The following is a 17,664-nucleotide window of genomic DNA, read 5'->3' as shown; positions in this document are numbered from 1 at the left end:
CAGGAAGAATTTTCTCCTCTTATAACAACTAAATTTGGTGACAAAATTTTTCCTCATCCTTTTCTGGATTCCCAATGGGATTTTTTTTTATTTTATTTTGCATTAATAACAACTGTATGTATGTTCTTGAAATGATGGAAACAGAACTTACGAATGTAGTACCAATGAGATGCAACATGTCCGTTCTCCCCATTTTTCCTGCCTGCCAAACTACTACTTGCAAAAATGTAGGATCATTCTTTAGAAACACAGCACATCTCTTCCCATCTCAAGGAGATCTCTCTCAACTCAGTTTTAGCTTGGATTCAGCTTCTTTAGACACCAGACAACTACATCTTTTCTGAAAGTAATAGTGATTTTCTCCTAGTCATTACTAGACAGCCATCTACCCACCTACGCTGACCCACGGTTTTCCCCACTCGCGTGAAAAAAAAGCAGCTCGCTACCTCATTGGCGCCCACAGAACTGATCACACAGCTGATCTTAGTGTTCTCTTTAGACTCCAGGTAAATAGCCTGGCTCTTGTGGTACCTGCAAAAATAAAAAAAAAGGAAAAAAAGAGGCAACACATGAAACCATTAGCTGTCCAAAGACTGAGAAAAGAAACAGTAATTAGACTGATAAAGCTAGGATTCTACAAGTGTTTGGATGGAGTAAATATTAAGTTTGTCTTTCTTTCCACACCACTTTCCCCATCTTCACAACACAGCGGGCGGTCTGATTTTACACACACACACTTTTCATTTAAATGATATTTCAAAATGCATGAAGCTATCAATTCACGTTCAATTCTATATGCAGATTACTGAAAACAGATTTCACATCTGAAAGAGAGAGAGGCAGAGCACCAAGCCACAAAATAAGAGAACACTGACTGACTGACAATAAGCCCATGTTTCAAGAGTTAACCAAACTAGCTTTTCACACTTCAGACACAGGATGGATTTTAGAAGACAACTCCATATTATGCCTGATAAAATATGACAGAGCAAATCACAGATGCTCAAAAGTTATTCACATTCCCCAATGCAAAATTATTAGTGCACCACCACCACCACAAGTGAATTGTACTCAATCAGTGCAGTCTGTGTATTGTTTAGAGACCTCAAATTTCTAATTGTCTTATTTTGTGAAAATACCCAAAATGATGAGGGGTAACTGACCCTGTAAGAAGCTGTATATACCTGCCATAAGGAAGCTGTGTCTAAGCATATCCATTTCTTAACTCTTTTAGATCATATTTTAGTCATGCTGTATGTTTTTTCTTAGTGCATTTTGTAAAAAACAAAGTAAAAAAGTCCAAATTCATAACTCTGGATTGCTTCATTTCATGGTCTTGCCTTCTTCACAGACCATGTTTCTGATAAGTGCTGCAAAGTGTGCTAGACAAAACTCCCCAGTTTCTGTTTATTCTGCCTGCAAGAGTTCCGCGGGCAGAACTAATATACTAATTACTATTTGTAAGTAAATAATCTTAATCAAGAGAGCAAAATGCTTTATACTTATAAAACCATAACTATATTTCCACTTCTACCCTAATCATGATGTGCTTCATATCTAACTGGGCAACCCAAGTCACAGAATCACTGCGCAGAGATTCCCTCCGTAACTACTCGGTATGCAACTCCCTGCATCCCGATTGGCTGGCAGCCATTTGTCAAAATGCATAGATTTGCATAATCTTTAGTTATTTCTACAATAACCATACTGTAAATATGGAAGTCTTCCAATAGTTTGTTCCACAATCTCTTCCTACTGCCTCATGTACACACAATTTTCTCACTGCTTGCCAATAACAAGAATGATAGTGACAGCTTTCAGCCTCCCAAACACACTAATTAGCAATGGGCTGGGCAAGGTAATAAAAAAACCCAAACAAAAAACCCACAAACCAAATCCTGCAACCTTTAGACACTTGTGCCCAACCATTATTCTTTCTCCCTCACTTTAACAGAAGGGATAACAGAAGTCAGTGAGTTCCAGGGAAATGCAACAGCAGCAACGATCTGAGCCAAAAAAATCTCACTTTACTGAGCCCAGATGATCATTAATTGATATAAAGGAACAGTATAAGCTACTACAAACCAGAGCTCACTAAGATAAGACATTAAAATCTCAGTCCAGCAGCGTCCTACCATGCCATGCTGTGACTGCTTAAGCAAGGAGAATCGATGACCTTGATACAATCAGCACACAAGCTTCCGAGTGCAGAAGACACCGCTGCAAACGGCAACTCTCAAGTGAATATCTGTGCCTGCACAGATAATGAAATAATTTTTCCACTCAAAGCTGTTCCTTCCAATTTTTGATTATCAGTGAATTCCAAAGCTAATGACACAAATGAAGCTGGCTTCAGCCCCTGGATTTCACATTGTAAGTTACTGTCCATGGGTAAACCTACATTAACTGCACACAGAGAAGGCAAGGTAACAAGTTAGTTCAAGAAGAGTTGTCTCAGCTGCCTCATGCTCCGTGCACGCAGAGGTCAGCTGAAGGCACAGTAGCCTGGTACATCTCAGATACATGTTCATGTCGCAGCCCTTTGCCAAGTTTTTGTTCTCAAGGAAAACACAGGGGTAGAACTGAGGAAAATACTTCGGAAGAGAAATGCAGTGGAATTTAAGTTGGCTTTCAAGAGAAGGAAAGTGCCAAACAACTCCTGCTTTTGCAGCAGGTAAAACAGACCACAATGCTGACCAGTGGGGCAAGCAGAAGTGATTCTGCTTTTTGCTACAAAATATTTTGCTGAAAGGCCAAGATTTTCAACTGCACCTCCATCAGAAGATTGAAAGAAATCACTCTTTATTTTGTATGCAGACAAAGCTAAAAGCAAAAAGACGGTGGTTTTACAGTGAACTGTATTTTAGGATCTGACAGGAGGGCATAGAACAAATTGACCAGAGATAAAAAATTGAAGTCTCACTCCACATCTATCTGAAACTCCCTACACAAAGTCTCCACTTTGGAGACTTGTTTGTGAAATATCTCCGCAAAGACCTTGGGGAGTGCATTACTAGCCTTAAATATGCACTATTTTGAGATAACGGTCCCTCATGGCTGCCATCAGGAAACGGAGAAAGTAGTCACTCCTGAGCTGTCAGTTTTATTATTTCTGATGCATGCCAGCAGCTACAGCCTTAATACATTTGAAAAAAAAATTACCCTCCCACTATCAAGAGTTACTTCATTATTTTAAAATAACAGCTACTTTGCACAAGTACTATTACTATCAATCAAAAAAATCTAAGCAGGACCGTTACAGCCAAAAAATGTAAAATACTTATCTTAAAACAGCATAAGAACAAGGCAGACAGGAAAGACAACAGCTGGAATTCCTGACAGTGAGACCCCCATGACAACTGAATTCAGCAAGATGAGAATACCCGTTAGTGTTTTATGTCTCAACCAGATACCTTTCAGAGACAGCTGGTGCTTTTGAGATACTCATCTGGGCTCACTGAAGCTCTCCCAGGTTTAAATTTGGTGGGAGCTTGGGAGCTTTGCTGACATACACTTCAGATTCCACCTTTCCTTTTTTTTTTTCTCTTATGCAACCCTTTTCAGTACTTCACATACTTAAAAATTCCGAAGAACAGTTTATTCATCCAAATACATCCCAGAGGATAGTCACTTTACACAAAAAAAAGATGAAAGGAAAAAAGAAAAAAAAGAACTTCATGAATTTGTGAAATAAGTAGTCTGTTCAGTTCATGTCTGCTTTACACTTCACAGAAGTTTAAGCTCCAGGCAGCAGCTTTTATCAGAGCTGCATACATTGAACCCTTGAAGCTTCACTGTCAGAAGACTAGCAGAAGGGAAAACTGACCAACTGGGAAAGATGGCTGTTGTGTAAAAAACAAGCTTCACACCTATCATTTTCCATGATAAAAGTACAACCTCGTCACTTGTTATTTTGAGCCACCAAAACACTGAAGTAGGCTACAAATAAGCATATGACTTGCAAATTGCTTTCTGTTCAAGGAGTACTAGATTGCCCCCTTGATTATCCAATTTTGCATGTCTCATGGATTAAGTTTAAGACCTACTAAGATTTCTCTGCAGAATTTAATATTTTCATTGGGTTTGGTGAGGCTTGCACAGCTATGCACCCATAAAACTTAACAGTGCTAAATCCAATCAGCAATTCTGAAGTTGCTTCTCCCACATGGGTTTGATCTTTAAAGGTTCTTTGGATTTATTAGAAACATTTTTCATTCTGCTCATCTAGCGCACAACATTTCTTCCGCCACCTTGTGGAACGATGGCCTAGTGTTCTACAAAACTGAACACCAGGACTGCAAATACTGCTGACACCACTGTGCTGTAGTTACTCCTGAAAGTCTATGAGGTCTAAACATTCCATTATCACTTCTGATTTACCAAAGTCACAGCGATTAGCCCTTGGAGGAAGTGGCTAACCTCCATCCAAAAACACTTTGTCCTCAAATTCTTTTATCAAAGCAATTTCTCTCTGCAGTTTTGTGTCTCCTCACTACACAACACTCACACTGATTAAAACAGAAATTTATCAGGACTTACCATCTCTTATCATAGTAGAGTTTTCCATCTTCGATCCGGGCTTCAAACCGCTGTGCTGGAGACTCCGCTGGCGTAGCTGGGAGGTGTTCAGGGGAGGAGGGAGAGGCTGAGAATAGGAGAGAGACTGTTTAAAGACCAGCATGTGTCCTCCACACAGTAGCACATCTGAGTGCAGAACAGCAATCAATAAGTTCACATTAAGCAGAAATAACAAGCACAGAAAGCTGCAAACGCAAATTTCCATCAGAAAAACATTATCTATTGGGACAAACAATTCAACCTCTGCCTTGAATATATAAACGGTAATATTCACTGAAATATAACATACCTGAAAAAATGTTGCTAGGTAGGTGATAGAATTAAAACAAAATGAAGGACATTATTGTCTAATCTATAGCAAAGTAGTTTAACAGAGTCAGAATTACATAGGCAAGTCTGTACCACTCTGTCTTGAAATAAAAGTATACAGACACATCTAGAGAGCTGAAGGCATAAACCCGTAAGTTCTCAATCCCTCCATCCACCTGACAAGCAGGCAAGCTGCCCAGATGCATCTGAATAGAACAGAAAAACCTCTTTACACAGACTGTCCCATGCCCAAATATTTCAGCCACTGAAGATGCACATGCCACCCTTCCCATCCCCAACAAACTTCAGAACAGATGAAGAGACTTCATCCAGCACTCATTCACCACGGTAGCTACACAAAGAATAGCAATTACACAGTCAACAATTATACAGTCAAACAATCTACAGTATAATTCTCTGTTCAAAACAGCATGACTGTGAACAAGTTCCAGTGCAACTGTTAACTCACCTGGTCTCTTGGGTGACTTAAGCTACATGGAAAGAGAGCAAATAAGCGTTAGAGATCTGATATGAGCCATAGAAGTCCGCAGTAATAATTTCAGGCAGTCTTACTTTCCACACTCTAAATGCTTTTTTTTTAAAATGTACTGGTAAGTGGCATAACATATAACCAGAACAGCATGCTAGACACAGCCAAAGGTGTAGATAATCCCTATCACGATGCAAAGGTCTACAAACTGAACTTCAGAGCATTCAGATAATCCATTAAAACAAGTCAAAACGAAAACCATCTAACACTGTATTTTTGAACTTAGTCCAGTATTTCTCAGGGTACACAAAACACAGGAGATAAATCATTAGAGACACCTCAACAGTTGGCACAAAAAACATGCTTAAATGTTTTACCATCCCCAAATGCCTTGAGCAGCCTCTATTATAAGAAATTGGATACGCCTTAAAGTGTTTAGCAAGAAAACAATATGGTTAATCAAATTTGGAAGAAAATAGATGTACACACTGCACCCTATCCAGTTTACTGAAGTATTCCAACAGTGGGGAGAGAAAAACTACAAAACCCACCCCACATTAAGGCCTAAAATAAAGGCAGCCTGTGATCCCACAGAAAAACATGTTAACATCTGTTCAGCCATGTGGAGGAAGAAACTCTTTAAGATAGCTCATCACTTGGTTCAGACAAAAGGTAACATTTTTAGATGACAGTCATTTAAATTAGATTAATTAAACCTGTTAAAATAAAAGGGAGGAGATACCATTTTGCTAAATTTTTATTGTGTTACTTCAGAAAGCCTAGTGGGATGAACTAGTCCCACATCTCAAAAAGGAACATAAAACAGAGTGCTCTCTTCTCTTCGGGGGAACGCATTAGCTTTCTCTTTAAAACAAGAAACACTAATCAAGCAATAATCCCTACCTTATTCAGTGTTCTCAGGTCCTCCATTATTTGCTCATCAGTTAACAAATAATTTAGCTGAGGTATCCAGAATTAAGGATCCCATAAGCTCTTAAAAAGCAAGGCTAAAAATTAAAGGTCAATGACATTTCATTTAACTAAGCGTAAGCCAAAAGGTTTCTGTGAAGTTGCACAAGATTTTAGTAAGTGTCATACTTGAGCTCTTTTTGTCACATGAATTAATACACATCCATGTCCACAGAGCATTTAGCAGCAAATAGAGTGCAAAATCATTTTAACTTATTCAAACATAACCATCAATGAAAAAAACTTTAGTGCATTGACATTTACTTCACGGAGGCATCAAGTACTAGCGTTTTCAGTGTTTTTCATCTTGCATTTCTGTAGAGAACAATCTGGGAGCTGAAACGCAACAGACCCACTTCAGATTTTGTACAATGAAGCAGAATCCCACCCAAACCTAGGAAAAGAAACTCATCATTTTGTAATGCAGTAAGCAGGAATAGAGACACAGGGAGAAGAAGGGGAAGGCCCACAAAAAAACACTCAAAAAAGAACCAGAAAATCAAGCTGGAGGCACAAACCACTTCGTGTGTGGATGACAATAAATAAGAGTCTACCATTCACCTGAAAACAAACCCAAAATCGCAGAACACAGAAGTTAGCGTATTATAGCCTTATTAGAGCTCCGCTGTCATTTTGTGTAGTTTCACAATTGTATCTTCCTACTTCCCTTTTCTACTGCTCCTCTGTCACTTCCACAAGAGAATACCCTAGCTACACAGAAGGAAAACGGCACCCAGACAAAGCAGTGGACCCTCTCTCCAGCTTTATCTACAGAGTTTCATCAAAATAGCTGTTAAGTCAAAAGTAGTCAAAGTATTAAACTGAAGTTCACAATTGCTAGGCTGCATGTTAAGGATTTGCAGTTTTGATGGACTTTAATCCTCTCCACAGTGAGAAAAGGCAGGAGAGTTTCATACTGTGGCTGCCGTATCATGCTCAGTTAGTAGGTCACATTCACTGTGAGACTCATTTATTTTGGATGAGATGGGGCACTAATAAATAGAGGGGTTTTTTCCTGAAAGAGTGAACAGAATCTCCAATCAGAAAGTTGTTAATTAAAACTGGAGATGCTTGCGACTATCCCGCATGAACTCTAGAAGTTCAAGGTTTGATACTGCCTTCAGAAAATGTGAGTCACTCAGAACTCGTAAATAAGATTAAAAAAAACTTATCTTAAGCCATACAAGTTTGGAATCCAGTAATAAGCTGCTGCAAAGCAAATATCATTGCCTTCCTTTCCAGATGAATTTAATGTACAAACAGAAGTGCCTATGATCACAAAGGAGCTAAAAACATATTTCCAGAAGCCAAGGAACATTTTAATTATAAGAAACATGCAACAAGGCAGAAGAGAGGTATTACAGATACATGTTTTTCTCCCTCTCATGACATATATTGAAAAAAAAGATGGATTTTCATCTTTTTTTTAATTTAAAGAATAAATCTAGCACTCCTTGCTTTTGCTAGGCATCTCTCTAGGTTAGAGATCTGAAGCTTTTATCAGAAATGGAAAAAAAAATGGTTTGATATGACAAATACGATCTTTCTGGCAAATGTTTTGTCACATCTTGAAATGAGAAAAGCTTTGGCTCATGTAAAAAGCCATTTACTATCTATGGAATCAATTACCTCAGTATTTATATATACTGTTCTTTTAAAGTTTCTCCTTTGTGAAAAAAAAATGCCTGAAGAATTCAAGCTACTCTCACTGACAAAAAAAAAAAGTCAAGTTAGTTATCTCACGACACTGTGAAGTTTAAGTTAGGACTGGTTGTGCTCTATTAGTTTGTCACACCTTATACATGACAAATTGTGCTTCAGTATTTCCTAGATTAAATCTGATCCTAGTGCCTCATTTCATTTTCTTTCCCGTACAAAACAGCATAGATGCAGGTAACATGCTGGCTTCAAATACAACAGCCCTCCAATGACTCTGTGAAAGGATATCAGGGGCAGGTTTCCTCCTCTTGTCTGGGATAGGAACTGGATCATTTGGTCGTCGCCTCAGTTTCCTTGTCATAATAGGCTTCACTTCCATTGAATCTGTAGAGTAATGAAGTTGGAGAGCTGATAAGACCAGAGGGAAAGGAGTAAGCAGCAGCAGCTTTCTACACAAGGTACAAGGAAAAATAATCTTTCATACATAAAATCAGATTTTTTTGGTGATAGCTTCCAGCATCCAAGCTGGAACTGCTGACAGCGAATATACAAAGTCTCTTTCATGCTAGGTCAGTGTTCAGTAACAGCGTTGCAATGCCATGGTTACAGCTTTCGTTGGCTGGAAGTGGCACCGTTGGTTTGGGGGCATTTTACAGCTGCTTCAGGTAACAGATAACAAGCACAATACTGCTACAAGGATTCAGGGAAAATTTCTAATGCTAATGCTATCCGCATTTGAACGGATCATTTAAAAGGCAAAGTTCATTCAGTTCTTTGCTAACAAAACTTGGATAGTTAATAGCATGTAAAACATCAGCTACAAATCAATTGCTCTTTTTCTTGTCTTCAAGCTGGAAAAATAGCTTTGTCAAAGGAATACAGATAAATTACTGCATTCAAGACTGATGCAAGTCTGCTGGAGTAATTTTGAACACAAATCGTTTTTAAATTCAGATTATCTAAAAGTGTTCAAATTACGATTAATGAAATGAACCTAATTAATAACATGCAGAGAAGCAGTTGACAGGAAATAAATTGTAGCATATGCACTGGGGAAAAAGAAAAAAGTCTGTGTAGAATTGAAACACAAGTCTCATCATCAAGTAATTATCTGAAATTACAGTTTGTCCAAACGTCTACAGGTAGTCTTAACTGAACTACTTTACTGAAACGCTCACAAATCATTCCTTAATTTACAAAGACATTTTGAATTGGCAACCAAAAGACCACATCTTAAATGCTAAACACATCATCTCTCCTCTCTTTCTATGTGCTGAGAATTATTCACTCATCTTTAAGTACATCTGAATCGCATCCTAGGTAGCACTTAAGTCTATAAAACCTCTTTGGCTCCCTCTAGATGCTAAAGCTGTGAGCAGCTATGCATGTTCAAAATACACCAAATTACTTTTCTCCTTATCTCAAGGGTGAACAAGGATGACCATGCTGCATATCATAAGGGAACAAATATTATGATAAAAGCTTTAAAAAAAAAAATAAAGTGCTACCCACTGAGTGTGTGCCAAAGGAAGCCTTATCTCTAGGATACAAAGCTGAATTTGAAAAAACACTGAAGATTAATAGCCCTGCAAACACTAAAAACATAACTTACTGTGTTGAATCTAAGCCATTCTTCTCATTTGTTAAGACCAATTTACAAGAACCTCAAAAGAGGGGTTTGAAGCGCTTACTCAAGGCAATATGCAGCCAAGTCGAGAAGGCTTTTTCTCCTTTTTAGTTTCAAATGAGTGGTCACAGAGAGTTATCTGTATTGCTTAAAATATGAATAAGGCAGAGAGATCAACCTTCTTCTCTCTTTATCTTAGCATCTTGTACCTTAAAATTTTGACAAGTCAGCTGAAAGTCAGCACCAAAGAAGTTCGCAGAAAAAAAAACAGAGTTTGAGTGTGTTACATTTACTGTTAAATGTTTGAAGAACTTTAAGATTCTTGAGAGATTCATAAAAACGTTAGCAGGTCTTCAAAACTGCCTTTATTAAACACCAACAGATTTCACCTGGAACACAGTCTTGCATGAGGCTTAACAGTTAAGAACCACACTATACAATGCTCCAGAACAGGACGCAACTATTGCAGCCTAATGAAACCGCAACACTCCCAGCGCTCCCAGACAAACCTATTCACCAGGTTGCTAACTTGCATCCTTGTATACACTGAACTTCCACAGGTTTTAAAAACCATCAAGTCCACATCAGTCTCAGTATTCTTATTTCTTAGCCTGCAGCACATCTGTTACTTCTAAAGAAATCGCACTGCATTTCTGCTAGTCTGGAAGGAAGGACATAAGAGAGGGCTAACACACATAGAATGGATCTCTTCTCCACAGCTGCTTACATGCCTCTTCCTGGAGTTATATTTGGTGAAACAGCTCGTCTCTTCAGGACGCACAACAATGGGGGGCACATTTCCCTGAAGAGGATTAACCTGGTCCCCGAATCAGACTACTAAATACTTTTTTTTACCCCTCCTCACCCTCTCTTTAACTCTGCAAATACGAATCCTGATGTTCACAGCTGTCCCACCGATACAGAAATTGGATTCCTTCAGGCTCCTAGAACATTGGTATGCAGATTTCCAAAGGCAAGATGTAATCAGATCCTGATGCACTAACGAAAATCAGCTTATAAGATTAGTACTGCATCCCAGCTTAGTAGTGAACAAACACAGGCATAGGATAACAATAGGAAAGCTAAAGCTAAGGCACGGTTTGTAAGATCAGACTACACTTCATAATAAAAAAGACCAGGGAAACAGCATAGCTCAAGGTGTTTTCCAGACCAAATTAGCCCTAACAGTTTGTAAAAAGCCAAAAGCACTCTTGAATATGTCCAAACAAACTATAATTCTCACTTCTGAACACTAATTAAATTATTAGCTCACATAACTTCTGTAGCCACTATGCAAGAAAGATATAAAAGGTCTAACTCACGGACAGGCCTCAGCAACACAACCAGCATTATCTGTCTATGAAGTGAGGGAATTGCTCATAAAAAGAGAATCAAATCAAGACTTTTGGTTCAGTATCACAGCAACACAATTTGTGAAGGAGGCTAATTATCCCTCTGCTTAGCTCCACTGTGTCAATTACTGCAAAGACCATTGCCAAGATACCAATGGTACCAACTGGTTTCATGAAAGAAATCTGTCCATTTAATGTCCATTTTCCAGAACCTGGACATAAACGTAGCTCACAAATCTATTTTTCTGGCTTTAAGTAGCTTATTTCAACCTTTATTGTTTGCCTTCAACTTCTGGATGATGTATTACTGGAGACAAAAAAAAAAGGACACAGTTTACAACCTGGCACCACCAGTTAGGTCAGTATTGCGGCATATCTCAACAGCTTTATTGCCAGATCACAGGAACTAAAGCAGCCCCTTCCCCTGCATATAAGAAAGCCTATCCACTCTGCTGCTTCACTGGCCTGAATTTGATTCACCTGTTAGTAATTCAGGTCACTGAATTTTATTATGAACTGCTTTCTCCACTAAAAGATCACCAATTTGTGTTCTACATCTCTTGGCATTTGGAAAGCTTTAAAGCCTTCACACTAGCTGTCTGTATAAACCAGCATTGCTACCTTTATATCTTTTTCTAAGCAGCAGCAGCAGAGTGGATAAGACAAATGGCAGATGCCTATCTTGTTTTTACCTCCTGTTAATTCCATGGTTAACTTTTCATTCTCAATCATCTTCTTTTTCTCTTCCAACTCTGCAATCAAGTTTTCCTTCAGCTCAATTTTCTTATCTTCAAATTCCTTTGCTGCTGCCTTCTTTTCCTTGACGTAATTTTTTTCCACCTGATCTGTCTAACAAACAAAAAGAACAAAAAGGTTAGCTAAGGAACCAATGACTCAAGTTAATGATATCATAACAGCTTCTTTCAACTGCTGTATTGATTAGCTTTTCAGTTCAAAACTGTAGCCAGTTCTAAAGATTATCAATAGTCACAATCAACATAAAATCACCTAAAAATTACTAAGCAAGCAGTACTATATTAGCAAAAGAACTATTTGTTTAAAAACATTATAATGTTGCGTAAGATATCAAGGCTCTAGCAGAGAGCTCTTCAGATTTATAAACAGCACTACCATTTACCACCTTAAACAAGCTTTTTAAACAAGCCAAATGCACAACCAGCATAAAGCAGCCCAAGAGCAAATATTTATTTTAATTCTATTTTAATGACAAAGTCCAGAAGTTACTTGAAGTAATACCAAATACAGTAGGCTGTACTACACCAAGTGTAATAACACTAGCTAGCGGAAGAAAATTTCTGTAAGTCTTCTGGGAAATCAAGCACAAGTACAAGTCAGGAGGTTTATACCTCTTCCATCTAGCTAATATATATTTTCATAAATTAAGAGTACTTACTTCCAGCTGGAGGAACAGTTCTGAAAGACAAGACAGACTTAATTTATTATCTTCAAAGATGCACAAAATTACTTCCCTAACATTTTAAGTCATTGAATATTGCAGCCATGAGAGGCAGTGAACTAAATAGTGTACGTACTCATCCAACCACAACTCTCAGCTCGCAGTTTTACAATGAAAATAAAGTAATTATGAACAAATTCCACAAAAGTGCACTGGTAATTGAAGTTTTCTACAGATTTTCAAGCAGATTTGCAAAGCTGACACAGCAATATTCCATACCATTCAATTCAGCTACTATTCCCAGCAGTACTAAGCATGTAGTCCATCTTTCTTCCAGTTTAATTACAATCAATTAATACTAGATAGAAACTTCCCAGATAGAAGCTTGAAAATTGTATCTGTGTGTATGGCTGGCAAAAATTCACAGCTTAAGCCAATTTCATGAATTTCAGCAATGACTGGTTCAGAAATAATTCTGCAGCCGTCAGAAGATTCATCTACTCAACTCACATGTGTGTGATTTCAGGCTGTTTATGCCCAAGGAAGTTGTTATATATCACTGAAGTTCTAACACATGGCAACGATTATTTCAAGTCAGACCCATGGATGAGGCAAATGGATTTCTGCATGTAGAAACAGTCCTGCTACTGATGTTTGTGCAATTCCTAACAAGTTGAAATTAAGCAGGATGGGATCCTTCTTGTGTTTCCTGGAGGCCAGAACGCCCAACTCCAAGTTTTTAATCAAGGTAGTGGCAAAAAAAAGCAAACTAAAGCACCTGATCAGTCCTCAAGTCATCATATTTCATCACCATACTAAGCTTTGGCAAGACCTGAAATAGTAAAAACTTCTGTAAAGATCATGGGCTTCAAATAAGTTTCAGAGAAGACTGTAGCTGCAACACTCTACTACAGCGCTTTTTTTAAAAAACAATTTTTAAAACCAACAAAATAGAAACCAAAGATGATAACGGCCTAGTAAAAGTCAAACCTTTTGTTTGCAAGGGGCTCTACCAGTTAAGCATGGAAGCAGTATTATGAGGGTAATCAAATACGGGTAAATCTAAACTGTTGCTTTAATATCTGTGACTTCTCAAAAAAAAACAACCCACTACAAAACAAAAAACAATCAAGCCCAAACCTCAGCATAAGAAAGGTAAACATAAAAGATCATTCTTCCTGTAGTATTAGGCAGTTGGATTTTTTATCATAAAATTGAAAAGTTATCACCATCTGCCCTCCTGTGGAAGAACTATGCTGCCGCAGCACTGGTCTTTGCCAGACAGAAATACAAGTTTGCAGTTATTCTTCATTTTATAAAAACAAGCCTATATTACTGGAATGCAGCTCTAACATACATGAAATTCATCTAGAAGACAGATTCCTGTTAAGAAGAATTAGTTCAATTCACTTAAATTCCTCAAGCAAATCCTTTAGCATCCCAAGCACTTTTAGAAAGGTACAATTTATACTATTCAAAAGGTTGGAGTACATTAGACATCACACAACTGCCACTGCCTCTCTGTCATTTTTCCCAGAGTAATGGCCTGGGCATTACAAGATTCATCCAACTTTTCTCAAGGAAAAGCAGCTACATTTCCTATTTCCACATAATTGCATCTATAAAATGCCCTGCTTAGTATCCAAGATAAGAACCTACTGGAATGGGAACAAAGAGAGAGGGAGGGCAAGCAAAAGGATCTGATTTCCAAGCCATTTCTCTGCAGTAACACAACAACGGCTACCCAGAAGGACTGCGAGCTAGGCACTTTAAAAACTAACTTTGCTCCTGAAACAGAGCGCCAGACACGAAGTACAGACAGCCCCTCAATGCCACAGCTGTACGGAGTGATAGTTTCAGCAGCAAACTCTGCATTCCTTGTTCCAGGGCACAAAACAGATCTTTGGGAAAGCATGTAGTCCTAACTTTCCACTCCTGCAAACTGAAAGAAACGGTGCACCTGAAGATTTTTTGAAGACAAGTTGCATGAAAGAACAAGCCAAAGTGGGAGACTGTAGGTTCGGCACAGTGCCAGATAAAAGCAAAACAATTTTTTTACGTGTACTGTTTCACACAAATGAAGACTAAAACTCTTTATTGGCGTTTAGTAAATGGTCAGTAAACAATGATGATGAAGTGGGCAAAAAATCACAACAGTTCCCCTCATGCTTCGGGCACTCTTGAAAAAACCTACACTATACCCTTAGAAGCAGAAAAACCCTTTGCGCCACAAAGTTCCTTTTCTTTAAAGGACAGAATTACCATTATTTTTCTTCAGCTGTTATAAAAAACATTAATTTAAATTGTATGCAGCATCTTAGAAAGAAATTCAGCTTACCTGCATTTCGTATCCTTTCTTTGTACTGCTGGTCCAACTTTTTCATTCTTTTCTGATATTCCTGAAGAGTACCTAGTTGAAATAAGTTATGGATTCCCACTAGAATTTTATTTTTTCCAAGTAATAAATTTTCTCAAGGAGCCATACACCACTGGAAACACAAATACTAAAATCTGGAATCAGAAAACTACAGTTCTAGTTTGCTTATTTTGATAAGCACATTCCCTGTTTTTTCAGAAAGACTACTCCTTTTAAGAAATGTGTTAGTACACAGAAGCGTAACTACAGGTGTTTAGAGGGAAAAAGGATGGAAAGTGGCTGACACTTTTCACTCAGCAGCATGACTGAGAGCCAACATTCAGTAAAGGATGCTGCTTACATCTTTCAAAACCCTCATCCATGACCTTTGAAAAGTGCTGAAAATTGTTTAGGAAAAAAAGCTAGCACCTTCAAAGCTTACCTTCCTGCAATTGTTGTAATTGCCTCTTAAGAGATGCCAGTTTGTCCTGATACATCCTGAAAAGATAGACAGCATGCAAGTTTACTTTGAAAAATAAACATACATCATCTATTTCACCATCTGTTTAGGTTACAACATGTTTAGATGTAATTAAAAAATTTTCAAAAGAACCTCAGGAAACAAACAAACAACAACTAAAAGGATATTATTCAAATGAAAGGTCATCATTTTGTCTAAAAACCCTGACACCCCACTGGTTTTACAATGTACCCAAACCAATTATTTAGCTGATGAGAGAAGAAATACAAGTATATGGACTCATTAGCTATTACATTGGGCTAGGCACTTAAATCCCCCAATCTTGGCGCAAAACATTGCAAAGTTTTATGCAACACCCCCCCCCATTAAACAGAACATTAATTTTATTTTTATTACAATGGGTTACTTACTGTTCTTTCATTTCTACAAAGTCCTCTTCCTCATGTTTTGCCAGGTCGGTTTCACTGGCATCCTCAGTGTCTAAAGGAGGTAAAGTATGACTTGTTAAAACACAAGTAGTATTTAAAAAAACAAAGTAGTAAATTGTTTAAAAACAAAGAAACAAATTAAAAAAAAAAAAAATCCCCAAACCTCAGGTAGTAAATTGTTTAAAAACAAAGAAACAAATTAAAAAAAAGAAATCCCCAAACCTCAATTTAACCTCAAATACACAACCAGATAGGCCTCTGGAGAAATGAATTCAGAAGTGAAACGAACCATCTCACCTCTCTCCTGCAACTGCAAGTTAACCTACAGAAATCCTCTGGTAGTTTTGCAAGGGAGCTTACATCAAGTCTAAACAACTTGTTTAAAAACAAAGAAACAAATTAAAAAAAAGAAATCCCCAAACCTCAATTTAACCTCAAATACACAACCAGATAGGCCTCTGGAGAAATGAATTCAGAAGTGAAACGAACCATCTCACCTCTCTCCTGCAACTGCAAGTTAACCTACAGAAATCCTCTGGTAGTTTTGCAAGGGAGCTTACATCAAGTCTAAACAACTTCAACATCAGCTACTCTGGTAATTTCTCTCCAGTTTAAGACAACAGGTTCTACATTAACACTCACATACACAAAGGTGAGACAGAAACAGTCTAAAGACTCTAAAAAACATTTCACAGACTTCTTCCTATAGTTTCTTCCATGACATAATGTACTATATGGAAGACAATGACTGAAGTAGCTGTAACTGATTCTGCATCTCGGCCTGAAACACTCCAAAACAAAAACGCTATGACAAGATGCTGTTAGGGTTGACCACAAAGGCCTTGCTAAAAGGTAACAAAGTTACTTGCTGTGATCTGAACTTGACTTCTCAGCTACACATGGCACAGTACTTCAACATTTACACATCACAAAGACCAGCACTATCATAAATACAACCCCAATTTTATGAACCGATAATATGAACTACAAACCAATTAAACCAATATGGGACTGCTAGTTTTCTGCTACGCCTTTTCAGGCTTCTATTTGTAAGACATGGGTAACCAAGGATTTATTACCTTTCCTCCCCAAGGAGGGGTCAGTGGCCAGAGCTGTGGTAGGCAGGGTACAGCTGTAAAGCTGTAAAAAAACTACAGCCACGCTACCTACATATGGCCACGGGGCACCAGTCCCTTAAATCAAATCTTTCTCAGATTTTTCTTAAGCTATGAACAAACTCTTTAAGCTCACATGTATTAAGTTAAAATTCAACGCACCAAAGATGAACCAAAAAGTTTTAACTGAAAGAAAAATACTTAGATGTCTAGGTCACCGTGAAGGACTTCCATACTCAGTTTACTTGTGTGCAGCCACGGTGAGCCCCACACTGACCAGCATGCTGCCATCCTCTGTAAGGATCTACAGGTTTGTCTCTGGCACCTCATTCATGACAGAGGACTGTGGCTGACACAGCAACAGACACTGTCAAAGAGTCATTCTTCATCTCCCTTACACATTGTTTTATGGATCCTACACCCCAGAATACTCTGGGTTTTACTTCCATTTTCTCTTCTCCACTGCCTTCCTGGTCCTTCTACAAACCTCCTCTTTCCTCTAACATCCTCTTGCACCCCCCTACTTCTGTCCACACTCTCTTCTACCTTAACTGCTTCCCTCCCGCTTGCCCCTTCACACCACAGAAATATAACCAAGTTCCACACACCAAATTTCTCCACTACTTTTACTCTGTTGCCCCATACACTCAATCCCACCTCCTCAGTGCTCTCCCCTTCTCTCATTGCCTCTTCTTTGCCTGGGAAACCACTTAAGTTCCACCATCGGCTTCACTTGTCTACTCTTCCACAGGAAACCCCTGCAATCTAACAGGTCCTTGTTTTCTCCAAGTTTTCTTGCTGCTCCAGACCACTTCTGCACCAAACCCGACCCAAGCTTTTCTTCTCCAAACACGCTCCTCCACCTCCCCTGCGCACCTGTCCG

The 17,664-nt window shown here is 38.4% G+C and overlaps 1 protein-coding gene across 1 annotated transcript in view; it reads right to left on the bottom strand.

The window, feature by feature from the left end:
• SUDS3 (suppressor of defective silencing 3 homolog (S. cerevisiae)) overlaps positions 1–15,718 on the bottom strand; it is a gene marked incomplete at its 5' end in the record, with an annotated part of 19,046 nt that extends 3,328 nt beyond the window's left edge. Inside the window, 10 exons of the mRNA XM_010285728.1 lie at positions 447–531; positions 4,540–4,645; positions 5,357–5,378; positions 6,281–6,342; positions 8,294–8,389; positions 11,677–11,833; positions 12,399–12,418; positions 14,740–14,811; positions 15,200–15,255; positions 15,649–15,718. Of these exons, the coding sequence (XP_010284030.1) occupies positions 447–531; positions 4,540–4,645; positions 5,357–5,378; positions 6,281–6,342; positions 8,294–8,389; positions 11,677–11,833; positions 12,399–12,418; positions 14,740–14,811; positions 15,200–15,255; positions 15,649–15,718 (746 nt within the window). The remainder of the gene's footprint in view (positions 1–446; positions 532–4,539; positions 4,646–5,356; positions 5,379–6,280; positions 6,343–8,293; positions 8,390–11,676; positions 11,834–12,398; positions 12,419–14,739; positions 14,812–15,199; positions 15,256–15,648) is intronic.
• Positions 15,719–17,664: the final 1,946 nt, after the last annotated feature.

This window comes from Phaethon lepturus, unplaced genomic scaffold (assembly GCF_000687285.1).
Source record: "Phaethon lepturus isolate BGI_N335 unplaced genomic scaffold, ASM68728v1 scaffold1344, whole genome shotgun sequence".
Classification (NCBI taxonomy): domain Eukaryota; kingdom Metazoa; phylum Chordata; class Aves; order Phaethontiformes; family Phaethontidae; genus Phaethon; species Phaethon lepturus.
The sequence above is the reverse complement of the archived record's forward strand: the minus strand, read 5'-3'. Positions and strand labels throughout refer to the sequence as shown.